Source organism: Colias philodice, chromosome 9, assembly GCF_061535455.1.
Source record: "Colias philodice isolate Cphi_HAF_F1 chromosome 9, ilColPhil1 Martin Lab GWU primary, whole genome shotgun sequence".
Taxonomy (NCBI): domain Eukaryota; kingdom Metazoa; phylum Arthropoda; class Insecta; order Lepidoptera; family Pieridae; genus Colias; species Colias philodice.
Genome location: NC_143094.1, coordinates 2,688,785 through 2,706,896, shown reverse-complemented (window position 1 = coordinate 2,706,896; position 18,112 = coordinate 2,688,785). Strand labels below are relative to the sequence as shown.

The window sequence follows — 18,112 nt, the reverse complement described above, 5'->3', positions numbered from 1 at the left end:
TGGGTATTATTTTTATGTAGATTCACATTGCAATACTGCACACCACTTATTAACTTTGAAATTAGATTCTATAACACTTAATAATTAAATATTTGTTTAATTCTACTTCGCTATGCATACAGATAATTACGGATTTACGTAAGAGTGACGTCACGCCTACGCGACGCCATGACACCTGTGAGCTGTTTTAGCACAGTTAATAAATATTTTTTGAAAAAATGGCTTTTATCTTCGTTAAATTTAAGTATATTAGCGAAATATAGGGTTTTTCTTGTTTAATAAACGTATACACACATTATGGAAGAGGTTTTGAAAATCTTTCGATCCTATTCCATTCCTATTCCATTTGTGTTAATTTTAGTTAATTAGGTACTGTCGACTTCTGGGATAACTAAAAGCCTGTGTTGTATTAACTATAATTACATCACCCACCCTTTACCCATTGTTAACACAGATGAATGTAGTGCTTTATGAAATTAATATGTTTTTGGTTACTTTGTTTTCTTAAAGATTCTGAGTTCTGACCACGCAAGACCTCGCTTGACTTCTGTTTCACATATTTCCCCCAAAAATAGCCTTTGAGCTTCTTGTACAGAGGTCGGGTAAGGCCGCCATCTGTACATTGTTAAACTTGTTAGAAAGTTTACTAATTGTTTCCTGTATGTTGTAAAATAAATAATTTTAAATTCATTCATTCATTTCTGTTCATTTCATATCAAAACTGCTTAAAGTTTTATTGACTATTATGTCAGCTTTCCGTGGATGACTTTTGTAAATATTATTACTAAAGGATTTTATTATAATTTCACATCGTCGACATATCCTATTAGGCGCGGGTCAAACACAAGCGGCACCAGCGTGGGCGTGCCATAAGCGCACCTCTTCAACCTGTTAAATATTTATTACAGGGTTGTTACAAAAAAACATCGTTGTTTAAAACATCCTGTTTAAAACAAGTTTAAAACAAATTGTAAAAAAACATGTTTTTTTCCACCTGTTTTAAATCAATGTTTTATACATTGTTTTAAACAGGTTTTAAACTTACAAGTGGGATAGATAAATAAAACAATTTCAAATGGGAAATTATTATTATTGCGATATTTTATTATTGCGAAATGTTAATTTAATTAACTTAATAATTATATTATTATATAACACTAGTCATTCAGCTAATAAGATAAATAAAACATTTCAAATAAAGAAACTTTAATTTTAACATTATTATAATTATTTAACTTAATACTTAGTCAACTAATAAGGATTCCTCCAAATGCTCTAAATTTTGGCCACTCTGGGAGATTGTATTTTTTTTATTCATATTTTTAAAAACTGAAACAAGCTAACGTCAGTGTCAAACTGTCAACAAAAGCGCGCTCGCTCCTAAGTACATACATTGCGTTCCGATTCACACAACATTGGGCGCGTTACTACGGACATGAGTGATTGCAATCGCGGTCATCGCTGACTGTAATCGCGTCCAGAAAACATAAAGCCTATGGGTGATTAAAACATATTAATCAATGTTTTAAACATGAATAAAACACAGTAAAAGTACAAAGAAAAAACATTGAATTAAACATAAAACATTGAACAAAACCAAAAAAACAAAAAAAACATGTTTTTTCTCATAATTTACTGTTTTTTTGCAACCCTTGCAACCCAGAAGAAGGACGTGGTGCAAAAGTTTTGCACCACGTCCTTCTTCTGCAATCTGCATTTAGTATGAAAGAACTTTGGAAATAACCAATAGCGCACCCGATGCGCGCCGGCAGTGCGCCCGATGCGCGCCGCGCCGTTTGTGTCTGTACCACGCCTTAGATTTTTCGATGGCCACATGAAACCACCCTTGTCTCTGGAAGTTGCATGCTATTTAACTACACTTTTCTTCATTTAATGATATTAATGCTCCCATACATATTTTACACCGAAAGCGATTTATCAAAGATGCTTGCAAATAACAGTTCAATATCCTGTTAAAATTTTAAATTAAGAACATGATTAAGAAGAATTAAGTCGCTGTATAGCCTTAAACTTAATGGTCTAAGATCCGAATATAGGTCGACCTTCACCGGCGTGATAATAGAATGAGACCAATTTTATAATTAACGTAGTCTATTAAAAAATCTATTAAAGATGGGTTGACTGAAAAAAATCCTGGTATCCTGAATACGGTTGAATCGCAACTTATTTGCAAGGTGAAATTGCTCCTTGTCTTGTAACTCTTGTAGATATTTGATATAATTCCACTCATTTTGCGACCCTTATCATCTATTAAAAATTGTAATATTCCAATGCGTTTCTAAAGAGCTTTAACATGTGTACGGGATATAAGAAAATGAAGATATCATCATTTGTGTTCGGATGTTTAAAATTCATGTTAAGGTTTTTTGGTTACATCTTCGACAGTGTTAAATAATCTGGGCATTCATCGAAGGTCAAAACTTTAACTGTCACTTTGATCCCATAACATAATTGAAGTTCCTGCGATACTAAATAGGCTTATTAGTGCCCAGTTTTTGTCAAAAAGTAGCTTAAGTATAGGTATTTTAAATCTTTTGTTTTAATGGCTACCAAGAAAACTAAAGCTCTGGTACATTCATATTTATAATCTGTTTGAACTTCTCCAACTAATTCCACATATCCAAAAGTACGTTGATTAGCTGGAATATATTCAACTTTTACTTATATTTATTTTCATCTCATCAAATATTAAAGAGCAAATCAATTCCACTTCCCACTGATCGGCCTTAATTTGAGAGCAGTTGATTAATTTGATACCATTTGCTTATACTTTTCATTGATGGATGACAAGTTTGAAAAGATTTTCTTACATAATTACAAACTTTCGTAGAATAAAAATTTAAGGATAAGGCAAATGTTCTTAATTCCGCTGAATATTTTTTTTTCTTACAATACATCCTTTTTAAATTGATTTTCTTAGTTGTCTCTGTACTAGTTCTTTATTAGTGACCCCAATTTTAATTAATAAATTCAATTTTTCTTTCAAATTCAGTTTTTGATTTTTTTACTTATTTTTTTATTTAATTCTAAAACTTTTCCACAGAGGCTTTTATATTGAAGGAATACTCTCGGTTGTATTTTTCTTCCTTTTAGGAGTCACTAGAAGATTTGCATTAGGAACGAATGGGACAGAATTGTGTTCAATGCATTGTTTGAGGTGCGTCAATTAAAATCAACCATATTCGTTTGCAAATGAAACACAAAAGTTAATTATATTTTCAATCTACTTCAAAAAAGAAGTAGATTCTTAAATGGACTGTATATTTTTTCGGTTAGTTCTTTTGTTTCGGTGAACCGAATTTCATGATTCATTTTCGATACAAATCCAAAAAAAAATCCAATCGAATTGAGAGTCTCTTCCTTTTTTAAGTGCGTTAAAAATATAAATAAGTTGATATTTCTGATATTTTTTTTTATTACTTTTTAGGTACAATAATAAGATTATATTTTTACTGCATTTATCAAATTTTTAATAGTTTATGTCATTATGTCGGTTGTAGTGAGCGCTCCGAAGTCAACTGTGGTTCTTTACAGTTGCTTGAAAATATTCGATAGAAGGAGAAGCTGAAGAGATAGATAGTTAAGGTAATAAAAAGAGGACATAAGAAAACACAAAATATTATTTAGAAAATTTATTTAACATACACAAATTAATATTGGTCGTACAAATATTACAATGTAATTGTTAGGAAATGTATTATTACTATTCTAGTAATAGGTACACTATCACAATGCAATCAGAATTATAATCAACAAATACACTCATGCTGTGTAAATAAAAAAACATTATTTGACTTGATCATTTAAAATTTAAAAAAACATGGTGATCGAAAAGTATACACCACAACCACAGGTATACACACTATACATATTCCACGGATAAACAAAAACACCATACAATATTTCACAGGGTAAAGTGAATATAATTAAACTTTTTTTGAACCTGTATTATCTTCCCAGCTGGACACTGGAAGAATTATACAAAACTGCCCTTTACTTAAATTAAAAGTTCAATAAAAACAATAAAAATTACATAAATCGGTGTTATAAATAAATGTAAAACTGTTTCATTTTAAGAACATGTGTCCGTTTCGCCACGTGTTGCTTAAGTTATTGATAACCTATTTAACACCTTTTGACGTAAATTTAGATACAGTATTCTTCGCCATTTTAACAAACAGATTAGCTGTAGGTACTGAAATGATTCCCAGGTTATGAAACGGGCTATAAAACTTCATGTTAAACAATACCTATGAAATCCGCCACCCAACCAGTCCCACCGTTATTCATTGTAGTAGTGAATATTACCTTAACGTAATTATCTGGGCTTGTGTAGTCTGCAGGAGTTACATCACAAAATGTGGATACTACGTTTCCATTTCTATCAACTAAACTTAAATAATTTTGGTCACAAGCAACCCCTAGGTCAAATTCTGTCATGCGCAGTAATAAGCGTGTATTGGGAGGCGTTTCTATTTCCCATTCACAAGAAGATCTCTTTCTATATACCTCTGGATACATTGGACTAGTAAATCTTCCTAATTCATTCACTATTTTCCCACCACAACCTCGACCCTTATTTGTAATAATATAATTTAAATCATAAATAATCTGTTCGTTACTATTTATCACATGGTTATGCATCAAGATATATCTACCTGTTGAAAACACGGAACGAGATACATAATCACTCTGAACTTTTAGTAGAAGCGGTGATGTAGTCTTATCGCCATCAAATATGGCGAAAAATGCTCGAGAGTTAAAATAATCTGGTACTATTGTTATCATATAGATTGATATTGTATAATTTTCTGGGGCGGTAATAAGTGTAAAACAATCATTATCTATCGGGTCGATGTTTTCATGGTATACCGTTTGAATTCTACCATATGGTTCTGTGTAATTTCTACCACAATAACCTACCTGCGAAACTTGTATGTCTACACCTTTATGTTTTGATAAAGACTCAGGAGACGTTATTAAATTTAAACTAACGCCACCGCTTACGTAAAAATCTAATGATGAATTGACTCCACACAAAACAAATTGCTCTGGAAAACTTAAAGTCGAATCATAAAAGTATGCATGACTAAAGAAATTGTCTTCGTATTTATTTAAAACATAATTTGAACCTAACGACATATTATGTATTTCAGTAATACTTCTGATTATCAGTCGATCACTGTCACATTTTTTACCATTTCCTGGTTGCAAATCAAGATGATTAATTCTTAAATGCACGGTTGCATAAGATTCAGAAGCATGTAAAACATATGTACAATGAAGTCCTCTTGGTATTACTCCTGTCTCAAAACCAGGAGAACGGATCGATTGAATATTGTAATTAACATTTAAAGATGATTCACCACAATTAGAACGCTGAGCACTTAGAAGTAATTCAAACCCTGAGCTGACAATCTCTCCATCAGTTGATAATCTAATCCCCATCAAATTGCTAGACGATATTATTTCAGGCGGAAGAGTATGGCCGCAAAATGTTCCAATAACCAAACTATCAGGATTTATACCATCTTTTATTTCAACGAAATCACAGTCACATTTACTTATTCCGATAGCGGTTTGATTAACCTCGGCACACGGCGATACGTGGAAAGAAGAAAAACTGACTTTAACTACGTAGTCTTTCGGTGCTCGTACTGACCAGTGACAGTCTAAATAGTTTTCATACACCACTGCTCTTCCTACTAACGGGGACTTCAATGTATATTGAGAATTAGGAAGTAAATTAACAGATCCTCCACAGCCGACAGCTTCAGAATAACTGAAAATAATCTGGGCCTGGAAGCCTTTATAACTGAGGTAGGCATCTGATATGAATTGAACAACCGCATTCCTATTTTTGCTCTGTATCACAGTACTTGAATTGATGTGACCACATAGCAAGGCAAGTTGCTTATCAGTGTCTATTTTAGGACCATCAAATACTGAAATATAATCATTAAGACAATTTTCATGATTCTCCACATCGATATATAAGAATTTTACTACCACTACTTTATCAGTGGGAGCCTCAATCGTCCACGTACAGTTCATAAGTTCATAATAAGTTTCTGATAGACTAGATCTGATCGTAGTAGGTTCAGTTATCTTTCCTCCACAGGTATAAAGAGCATATATAAACTTAAACCCTTTCCTTTGACCAATTCTATCAGTTTGAAAATGTATGGTGATTTCGTCATAACTTTCTAAAAGTGGTGGCATATAACTTCCACAATAAGTCCGCATTAAATAATTATAATCGCTCTGTGCACTAATGGTTACATTATCATAACGACAATCGGGATATGTCCCTTCGAGATCGAAATCTAAAAACTTCAATCCTAATAATTTATGGTTTGTAGAAACAATTTTATAAGTACAATCTAAAGATGGTCTATATTCATCGGTATAGCCCGGACTATACAGAACTTGTTCTTTTTCTGTCGCTTCAAACGTTCCTCCGCAAATTGGAGACCACTGAGCGGAGAATCCATCAAGATTTACGTTTGCATCTGAACGGAAAATAACTTTCATTCTATTTAAAGATGAATTATATACTGGTGGAATTGTACGCCCACATAATCTTGCAATTTCACTATACGTTTCATTTTTCCAATCGTAAATAATTACAACATCTTTGGTGCAATTAGCTGTATCTTCTACTACAAAACGATTTATAAACGACAACGATACTCTATAGCCTATTTCGGCTCTAATTTCCCACACACACTCTTCATTTTTCTGATAATTTTTAGGATAATGTGGAGAGGTAAGTACACGATCGTACTTAGTCAAATACCCTCCACATTTATCACTTACAGTTTTTGTTGTTAGCTTAATATTCGATGTCGGTCCTTTAGAATGATACTGAATATACGTATACTTATAGGTGGAAATGAACGAATTTTGAGGCATATTTGTTTTGCAGTAATTTAATATCGATTGGGTCTCCGTCAGACCTTGACTGATTTTTATGAACTCATCCGAACAGTCCAAGTTAAACTGCCCTTCTATGGAAGTCTCTGTTTTAGTTCCACTCGGTGCGACAATAACCCACCCACAATCTAATGTGCCGTTGTATGACGTAGGAAGGGTCATATTTTTTGTTTCTTGAGCAGCATATACAACTCCACCGCATGGTTGCAATTTCCATTTAATGTTAAATATAAGAGGTTTTTGAGCCAGTTGAATAGCTTTAAGCGTCATTGATGTCAATGGTATACTATACAAGCTTTGTGTATTGTTACCACACAAGGAAAACATCAAATTTCTTCCTTCATTTGTTATCGGGGCATATATCACCAACCTTGAAAAACCATAGCGACAGTTAGAATTTATTGTGCTACTATCTACCGATAAAAATATGGTATTATATGCCGATGAATTAAGATAATCGTCTGTTTTAATATTGTACGTCCATTTACATACATATGAACTTTGAATATCCGGAGCCGATACTTCTCCGCTATTTCCTTCAAGAATGCCGCCACAAAGGGCGGGTTCATTGGAACTAAATTTTGCTTTCAAACGATGGGGGCGATTCTGATTTAAATAAGTTTTAACAAGTAAATAGACACCAAGTGTGTTTCCTATTGAGTCATATATGATTGAATTAGTTCTATTTTCAACAACATTAATAGGCGACTCAAAACTAACGTCGTTATATACTCCTATTCTATCATTTTCATTGTGATCCATGATTTCAAATCTTACTCTACGCGCCTCGTTTGGAACAATAATAATCCATTGGCAATAACGTAAATTCGTTTCACGTGGATAACCTGGTGTTGTTATAAATCCTTCGGATTCTTTAATTACACCACCACACGTTGGCCTCGTTGAATTAAATGACAATTTAAATCCTCTATATTCAGAAACTTGATTCCAAGATCCAGGTTTTCCTATGTAAAGTTTAACGACGGCTTCATTAGTTAATGTTTCAATTGCGCCATACTCTATGTCGTCACTACAAAACTTCTTTAATACGACACCAGTTTTATTAGCTGGTATCATTTCCTCGATCGTTAAGTATGTTTGACAAGATACTTCTGATGAAGGAAGATTAAAATCTTTTAAATCAATTTTTATTACATGTCTGGTTGGAGAAATTATATGCCATTGACAAAATGATCCACTTGGTAACATCAACATGTGTGGGTACCCTGGTGATACCAACTCTCCAGTCTCAGCTACTATTGTGCCGCCACAAATATCAATCGATATGTTAGCTTTAAAACCATTTCTAGGTTCCGCTAATCGGGTCGTATACTTTATGTATAGAGCATTACTATCAGTCTTAATTGTACCAGGCTTCTCGCCACAAAACAAGCCTTTACTCGGAGAAAATTCCGATGTGCCATCACGTATTTCAATTGACTCAAATTTGCAGTCTCCTTTGCCATCAACATCAAATCTCTCCATAAAGTCAACTCTCAATATTTCACCTGGTGGCGCTGTAAATATCCAAACACATTCCGAAAAGGGCATAGGTATAGAAGGATAATTCGGTGAGCTTATTACTTCCCATTTATGGCCGTTATCCAAAGACGAAGTTAAGCCACATTCGATATTTAATTCCTCATATCTCAATTTGAAAGTCATAAAATCACGGGTCGAAAGTACGCGATTGTTGCTAAAATAACTAACGTGCACAGCGTTACTTGTCGATATTAAAGCGTTCAAAGTTTCGTGTGGATAACCGCAGTATTTTCCGACTCCTAATATTGGAGACTCTATACTTTCTCCATTCCGTATCATTACATATCTCGTGCACTCGTTTTCATTTGTGATGTTAAAATGTTCAAAGCTTAGTTTAATAATACGCCCCGGTCGCACTTTTATAGTCCAATTACATCTTTTGTTCATCTCAAACATGCCTCCCCTATCCTCCCAGGCTAATTCAATGACGCCAGACTCGCTATTAAGAATTCCACCACACTGAGTTCGCACCGTCGCTACAAAACCTTTGCGAGCTGTTGTTGAGTCAGATTCAAATATAACTTTTAAAAATTTTGACGTCTCCATAGCCTTAGTTAAATCCTCCTTTAAGCAAACTTTCTGTTTTAGCGGTATCCACGCCTCATTGTCATTGCGCGTATAAATTGAGATATAGTCGGCATAACAGTCACTAGTTTCTTCCAACTCAAATTGATGAAAGGTAAGGCTCAAATGATAACTTGGTTTAGCTTCGAAAACCCACTCACAAAGCATATTATTACCGTAATCCTCTGGATAATTTGGTGAATGAAATAAAACGCTAAGTTCGTTGGTTACTATTTGTGTTTGATTATAACCACAATTCTTTTTAAGCCTATTTTCGTTATAATCGTCCGCTTGCGACCATTTCAGGTGAAAAGTAGGACTCATGTGTCGTTCTGTTATTACGAACTTGATGAACACAATCGAAGAAGATGATTGTAAAACTTTCACTTCATTTTTCAAAAACCCACACAGCACGTCGAGAACATTTGCGTCTTCATCGTATCCATCATATATAATGAGCATACTGTCGCAAGATTCTCGTCGCTTTTTAATAACAATCTCATCGATTCTAACAGTGATACTTCTCGAGCCACTCCCTATAATGCGCCATGAAAATTCACCAATTTCTTCATATGCAAGGGGATAAAGTGGAGATGAAATTTCACCATTATCTAAACCATTTATTTCATTGTTATGTGAAATTCCGTAATGTAGTAGAAATCCATTTCCAGCTTCTTTATTGTCACTGTGGAACTTTAAATAAATCCTTGTACCTTTCGTCGTATTTGCCGGTATTTCATCTCCACAATACACCCCTAACAAAGTTCCAGCACCGTCGGTTTCCCGTATTTCTAAATAGTCCTCGTTACAGCGGTCGGAATACGCAAGGTCAAATTTTTCAAAATTTAAATACATAGAGTTGCCCGGAGATGTATTAATAACCCATTCACAGTCCATTGCGTGCGGATAAGATAGTGGATAATTTGGTGAAGCTATAGAACCTTCTTCAGACGATAGAGTTCCCCCACAGGCGGTCGAAAGAGAAGAGTAATGTGCAGAAAAATATCCACTTAGAGTATCGGTATATGTGCCATGTACAACAGTGATTGCACTACCGTGACTAACGATCATAGGAGGTACCTTTCGGCCACAATATTCTCCGATCAGTGGAGCATTTACATCGTCACCATCAAATATTTTAAGAAAAGAAGATGGGCACTCTTTGTTGGTTACAATATCCATATCGCGAGGCAGTGAAATATGTTCCAATGTAAGTTTAATCTTTTGATCGAACTTTGGCGACTTTATAATCCAAGTACAATTATGATTGTGGTAGCTAATATATTTATCATTACCGATTATGCCATCGTTTTGGGCATCTAAAACGGCACCACATGTCGCAGAAAAATTAGCTTTGAAACCTTTCGCTGTGCCATAGTTGTCAGTAACAAATTGAACAATTATGTTGGGAGAATTAGTTATAATTTGCGACAAATTAGATGTTGGACAAATGAGATAAGAGTAATTAGAATTAAGTAAATCAGAACCCTCGTATATTTTAATATTATCGCTACAATCTTCTTCGTCATTATTGTTTTCTGTATAAAGGTCTAGATCCAATATATTTAGTTCAATTCTGTGATTTTTCGGTACAGATATATACCACAAACAATCCATGTCATCATCATAATTTTTTGGATAATTTTTTGAATGAATCTGACCGGACTGAGTTATAAGGCGGCCACCACATCCAGATGTAAGTGACTGAAAATTACCCGCAAAATAAACATCCTTCAGTGTAGATTTTTTGATAAATTTCAATAACATTACATTACTACCAGCAGCTTGTAAAGTATGAATGTCACGATTACATACTCTAGCTAACAGAGGAGAAGCAACATTCGGTCCGTTATAGATCTCAATTGCATCTATTGTGCAATTTTTGGTTTCTTCTAATAACACATCTGTGATTCTCAAATAAACATTGGTTCCTGGAGGAGTGATAATGGTCCATTCACATTCTATTTCAGTGCCAAGATACCTTACATTATTTGCAAGTGTTAATACCCCAAATGGTTTACGAATAGTGGTACCACATCCATCTTTAACCCATTCAAGCCGAAACCCCCTATCAGAATTATAAAGTCCACTTACAAATTTTATATCAATAGAGTTACTTTTTGATTGTATTGGCGATGGTAAAATTGTTCCGCAATACTTTTGAGAGAAATTGTCTTCGTTTGCTTGCTTGAATTGTAAATAATCAAATTCACAAGAATTTTTATATCCTACTCTTATAAAATAGGGAAGCCGACCATACATAGGATATCTACGTCCCGTTCCATCATAATATATAGATCGCTGAATAGATTTAATATTAAAGTGACTAAAAGTAATGTTGATTTTATTACCTTTGCCAACCGTTATCGACCATAAACAATCTATATTCAAAGGATAATTACCAGGAAACCCAGGACTTTCTATAACACCAAAACTACCGCTTATATTAGTATGACACATTGTTTTGTAATGTAAAAGGAAACCTTTTCCACCTAAGGAAATATCTGATCTAAATTTAATGAATGCATAATTGCTTGACGTATCCACATCAGTTAAATTTACGGTCATCGTACAAAATTTACCAAGACTAGGGGAATATACATCACGGCCATCAAATATTTCCACATAGTCCTGCCTACATTGTGGTGTAGTTTCCAAGTCTAAATCTACAAATGTAATTCGGATTCTGGAGCCACTGCTTGTAACTATTTTATAAAAGCATTCCGCATTATCATAGTAATATTCGGGATAGTTCGGAGAGGCTATAGATCCAGTGACACCTGTTAATAATCCTCCACAACCTCTTATTGTTCCATCCCATTCCACTTTAAATCCTCTCCCGGATATATAAAAATCAGAATGAAACCGCAAATGCAATTTATGAGAAGTTGATATAATCAGTTTTGTTTTAAAATTGCCACAATATTTACCGATAAGTGGTGCATTCTGATTCCCACCATCCCTTATTTCCAAATAGTCACCTAAATCACACTTTCCTCTTATAGGTATTTCTAAATCAAAGTCAGTTATGTTAAGAGATATCTGTTGACCTTCGGGCACTGAAATTGTCCAAGTACAATCACGATTAGCTGGGTAGCTATTTGGCCAACCTGGAGAGTATATATATCCATGAGTTTTGACATACAATCCACCACATTGCGAACTTTCATCCAGAAATGCATATGACATAGAGAATCCTGGACCTTTTATGCTATTATCAGATACAAATTTTATCAAAAGTTGATTTGTAGACGTTGTCAGAGCAGGCGGAGCAGTAGCGCCACAATATTTTCCTAAAGAGTTGTTTTTATTATCTGCCTCAATTTCTACGAGTTCAACATAGTCGAATTCACATAAGCTCTGTATTTCAATATCAAATCTGTTCCATGTTATTTTTATAATCATTCCTTCGGGTGCAATTAATAGCCAAGAACAGGATTGATCATTACTGTAAACCCTTTCATCGTCACCCTCTGATGAATCAGTATCCGGATAATTTATCAGACCAGATGTATTTCTAAATATCCCTCCACATGCTGTATATAAACTCGTATAGTTTGCATAAAAACCAGAACCACTGACACTAGCGTCAGAATGGAACCCAACATACAGATAATTATACGTGGACGTCTTTGTTGGTGGTATGCGTCGTGATCCTCCGCAATACTTACCTAATAAAGTTGAATTGATGATAGGCCCGTCTCGAATTTCTACATAATCGTACTGGCAATTAAAGTATACATTATCCTCGATATCAAAATCTTGAAATGTCAATTGTATTACTTTTCCAGGAGAGGTTTCGATAACATATTCGCAATCAGTATTTTTTGGGTATCCAAATGGATAACCTGGAGACTTTAATGTACCACTGTCGCCTGTAATTGTTTTGTGACAAATAGATTCATACGATATCTTGAATCCCTGAGATGATACGCTTTGATCCGATTTGAACTGAATAAATAAAGAATTTGATGTCGATGTGATCGTGTTGGGAACCGTAGTTCCACAGAATTTTCCAACGAGGCGAGAATCTGATGATGGGCCATCGTATATTGCAAGGTAATCGTACGTACATCTAAACGATCGCTCTAAATTAAAAGACTTCAGTGTTATCCGAATTTTTGTGTCACCCCTTGTTTGTATTTTATAATCGCATAATAAATTATCTTGGTACTTATTGTCGTATAGTGGAGGAAAGATTTCACCTCTCTCTGATGTGAAAAATCCACCGCAACCTGGAACCCCTTCAATTGAAGCATATGTAATTTGGAATCCTTTACCGCTCCCATAGGCATCGGAATGAAAATGAATGAGCATTTCCGAACCGATTGACTGGAGAGGTGCTGGTTGCGATGAGTTACAAAATTTATTAATCAACGCGTCTTTTTCGTGTAATCCATCGTAAATTGCTAGATAATCATAACTACAGTTTGCATGTGATTCTAAGTCCAATTCAAAGAAATGCAATTGAATCCTTTTACCCAATTTTGTAACTAGCCGCCAATAACAATCTCGATTCGGAGGATATTTTCCAGGTGAGCCTGGAGAACTTATGTGCCCATGGATAGTCGCGTTTACGTAGCCCCCACATTGAGGTCTTATGCTTGTCCAGTGTAAAGCAAAACCTTCCCCTGCTATAGTTTGATCAGATCGGAACCAAAAGTACAAATTGTTGTGACTCGATATAATATTACCGCCTTTTGGAAAATCGCTCCCACAGAATCTACCTATTAATTGACTAGCAGAACTTCTACCATCGTGAATTTGAACGAAATCGTAATGGCATTCTGCATTATGCTCTAAATTAAATTTACTAAAAGTAACATTAATAACTTTATCTGGCGAAGTATGTATAACCCACGCACAGCGTGTATTATGCCTGTACGTTGTATTAGTAAGAGGATATATTATACTACCTTCTTCAGCATCCAACACTCCCCCGCAAGGTTCAGATCTCAATTCACATGTGTCCCCTGTAAACTGTGCTAAACATTCACAACGATAGCCTCTCGTGGCTCTCCCGTCCGGTCTGCATGTCCCGCCGTTTAAACACGGATTACTCGAACAATAGTCACCTTGTCGATCACAATTAGCACCACTATAGCCCGGAGAGCAAATGCAGGTGTAGCCCACGTGAAGTGGATGGCACTGACCGTGTAAGCCGCACGGATTAGTTTCACAACCAGTATTATTATTCGTCGGAACAATATAACATCCATGTATCCCGATGCCATCGCCAGACATACCTCTAGGACAAACGCATTGCACCGCTTGTACTCCGAATCCAGGACCATCAATACAGAAGGCGGAAGGGTGACAACCACCTCGATTGATATTACATGAACCTCTCCAGGTACAAATCACACCGTCTCCTTGATATCCTGGTGGACAGGACCCGCAGACTCTTGAGCCGAGGGTGTTGTAGCACGATACCTTCGGGCTCAAGCTGCATCCACCGTTTGGCTGTGTTATACATTCATCAATGTCCCGGCAAATGAATCCATCTCCTTCGTAGCCCGGAGGGCAATGTCCGCATACAAATGACCCGGGGAGGTTGATGCACTCAACTGGAGGATTAATAGAGCATCGTGGCCCTTGCTTCGAATCACACTCATTTACATCCGTGAGACATGAAATACTTGTCTCATTTGTAGTCCATCCTTGGTCACACATACACTTTATTCCTACTCCTGTATTTACTTGTAAACATGTTCCATGTCCGCACATTTCGAAATCATTTCCGGAACAGTTTCTTTCTTTTCGCGTGCAGTGGATTCCATACCAGCCAGACTTACAAATACATTCATAAGATCCAGGCCTGTTGATGCATGTTGCGCCGTTTTGACACCCCAAGTCAGTGCCTTCGTACATTTTACACTCGTTCACGTCTTCGTCACAATTTTCTCCTTTCCAATTTTTCGGACATAAACAATAATATCCACTGGCTAGATTCAAACATGTTCCTCCATTTTCGCAAGGGTGCGATTGACATTCATCTGATCTTCTCATATTATTTACAGTTGACTGCAGCGTGCGTACTCTATTAGCTAGAGTATTTATTCTTCTATTCAAATGTGTAAAATTTACAAGAACAGTATTTGGCACAGTCAAACTTACGCTTTCTAGACGTTCAATTCTTCTCAATATTTCACTTACATCATTTCGATCGTTGTTATAATCCGAAGGCGGTATCGAAGGCGATAGTCCATTTTTATTAGTGATATTCAAGTCTAAGATATTGGTGTTTCCAATAAATATACCAGATCGAGGACCATTTGGTTTAATGTAAATGTTTTTATCGTAAGCTGATTCCAAAATAAGATCTCCATCAGTAGTTTTAATTTTAGGTCTGTCTTGATACGCCTCACAATTTATATGCACAGAATAGAATATAGAATATAGAAGTATTGTAAAATATATGACTAAATTAGTCATTGTCCACGACCACAACGATGGACGAGTAAATTTGAACTAAATTTTGTAAAACTATAACAAAAATAAAAAAGGGGCGTCGCAACACCGAACTAATAGTGACTAACTTGGGCCATGTGGCTGAGATAAAAGTATAGTTGTTGAAATATCATGTATTGTAAATTTATATTATCATTGATCACACAAATATTGAATTTATATTTTTGGTTTTAAGGCATTCAAATGCTTTATAAATATAAATTTATAAAGAATAGAAAAAATTCGATCACGAAGCGGGACTTTTCTATCTTTATACAGGGTGTCCCAAAAAGTAGTGATGAACGGAAGCTGGGAGGTAGAGGACCTAGAGAGCTATCCGAATCACCCCCATGTATGTTATGCGATTTTTCGTATTTTCGGAGTTATGACATTTTTTTCAATTTTTCATCTATCGCTGAGTACGATGAGATTTTTATTTATGGTGACGTGACTTATTGCGCTAGATGCTTGATTTTTTTTTGTGTGGTAAGCTGAAAGATAGGCCAATTCAGTATGGTAACATTTACTATCGTTAGATCTTCGAATGGAATAAAAAAAGAATTAAATGCCAAGAAAGATAAAATTACCCAGTATGTTCACAACTTCAAGGGCCCATAAAAAAATAAAATCACATAAAAAAAGTTTTCCATTTGGCTTTTAAAAACTTGCTCTATCTATCAGGTAGCTACCCTAAAAATTTCATTTTATTATTCAGAAGGCTTCAATCGAAAAATTGAAATCTAAATGTGGTAAGTGCAAAAATTTTATTAACATGATGATCATTAAAACCAAATTAAAACCCATAAATAGGTGTTTAATTACCAGAAATTTTTAAAATAACCCCGCTGTTGCTCAATGCAAGTGCGACATCACCGTAAAAAGTTGTCTTTTAAATGTCTGAATGCCCTTTTATCATTTTTAATGGTTTCTTCTGCTACTATGAATTTCCGGGTTATTTCGTCCAAATTGTAGCATTCTCTCAAGTAGCCGAGGTCTTTTTAGTATCCCCATTGAAACAAATCAATGGGGTTTAGGTCGAGGGACCGTGCAGGCCAGGCTTTAAGGCAGGCGTCACCAGCGCATGCGCAGGCTGCAACGACCAATCCATCTTTCAGGGTATCTTTGCCCTTTAGCCTGGCCTCGACGGTCCCCGGACATAAACCCTATTGATTTTTTTCCGTGGGGATACTACAAAGACGAGAGACTGCCACAATTTGAACGAAATAACCTGGAAATTCATAGTAGCAGAAGAAACCATTAAAAATGATAAAAGGGCATTCAGACATTTAAAAGACAACTTTTTACGGTGATGTCGCACTTGCACTGAGCAATAGCGGGGTCATTTTAAAAATTTCTTGTAATTAAACACCTTGTTATTGGTTTTAATTTGTTTTTATTAATCATCATGTTAATTCAATTTTTGCACTTACCTCATTTAGATTTCAATTTTTCGATTGAAGCCTTCTGAATAATAAAATGAAATTTTCAGGGTAGCTACCTGATAGATAGAGCAAGTTTTTAAAAGCCAAATGGAAAACTTTTTTTATGTGATTTTATTTTTTTACGGGCCCTTGAAGTGGAGAACATACTGGGTAATTTTATCTTTCTTGGCATTTTAATTCTTTTTTTTATTCCATTCAAAGATCTAACGATAGTAAATGTTACCATACTGAATTGGCCTATCTTTCAGCTTAGCACACAAAAAAAATCAAGCACCTTCCGCAATAATTGACGTCACCATGAGTGAAAATATCACCGTACTCGGCGATAGGTGAAAAATTGAAAAAAACGTCATAACTCCGAAAATACGAAAAATCGCATAACATACATGGGGGTGATTCGGATAGCCCTTTAGGTCCTCTACCTCCCAGCTTCCGTTCATCACTACTTTTTGGGACACCCTGTATATAAAAATGAATCGCAAAATGTGTTGGTAAGCGCATAACTCGAGAACGGCTGAACCGATTTCGATAATTCTTTTTTTATTATATTCCTTGAAGTACGAGGATGGTTCTTATGTAGAGAAAACGTAAACATGTACCACGGGCGAAGCCGGGGCGGACCGCTAGTTCTTTATAAATTTATATATTTTATAAAGCATTTGAATGCCTTAAAACCAAAAATATAAATTCAACAAAAAAGGTCGTGTTCCATCGTTACAATATTGTATTCACTGAAAAGTGCTTCATATTGGTTGAAATGGTTGTTAATCATCTCAATAGATGGCGCGCGGTGTGTCCCTTCAGACACATAAAACTGAAAGAATAGAATAAATTCGATTGCTCTGGCGAGTCACGAGTGGCTGAGTTGGTCAGGCATCCGCCCCGGAATGGCGCGAAAGGATGCGGGTTCGTGTCCCGCCCCGTGATCGAATTTTTTCTGTTCTTTATAAATTTACACACAAATATTATAATACATCATTTTATTATTACTTACATACATTATTATAGAGAAATTCCCGAATCTTCGATTGATCCACGACCACGACACTAAAAAATAACATAGGGGAAACATCATTGAGCTACAACGTATAGAGGAGACACCATGAACAAAATCTGTGCTGCAAGCGCGGCGGCGCGGCGCGGGGCGGCTTGTGAGT

The 18,112-nt window shown here is 35.5% G+C and overlaps 1 protein-coding gene across 1 annotated transcript; it reads right to left on the bottom strand.

The window, feature by feature from the left end:
• Window positions 1–3,638: 3,638 nt before the first annotated feature.
• LOC149485694 (cubilin-like) lies at window positions 3,639–15,498 on the bottom strand. The gene has a single exon (XM_089698958.1). The coding sequence runs from the start codon at window positions 15,496–15,498 to the stop codon at window positions 4,261–4,263; it is 11,238 nt and encodes a 3,745-aa protein (XP_089555084.1). The 3' UTR covers window positions 3,639–4,260.
• Between the last annotated feature and the right edge of the window lie 2,614 nt (window positions 15,499–18,112).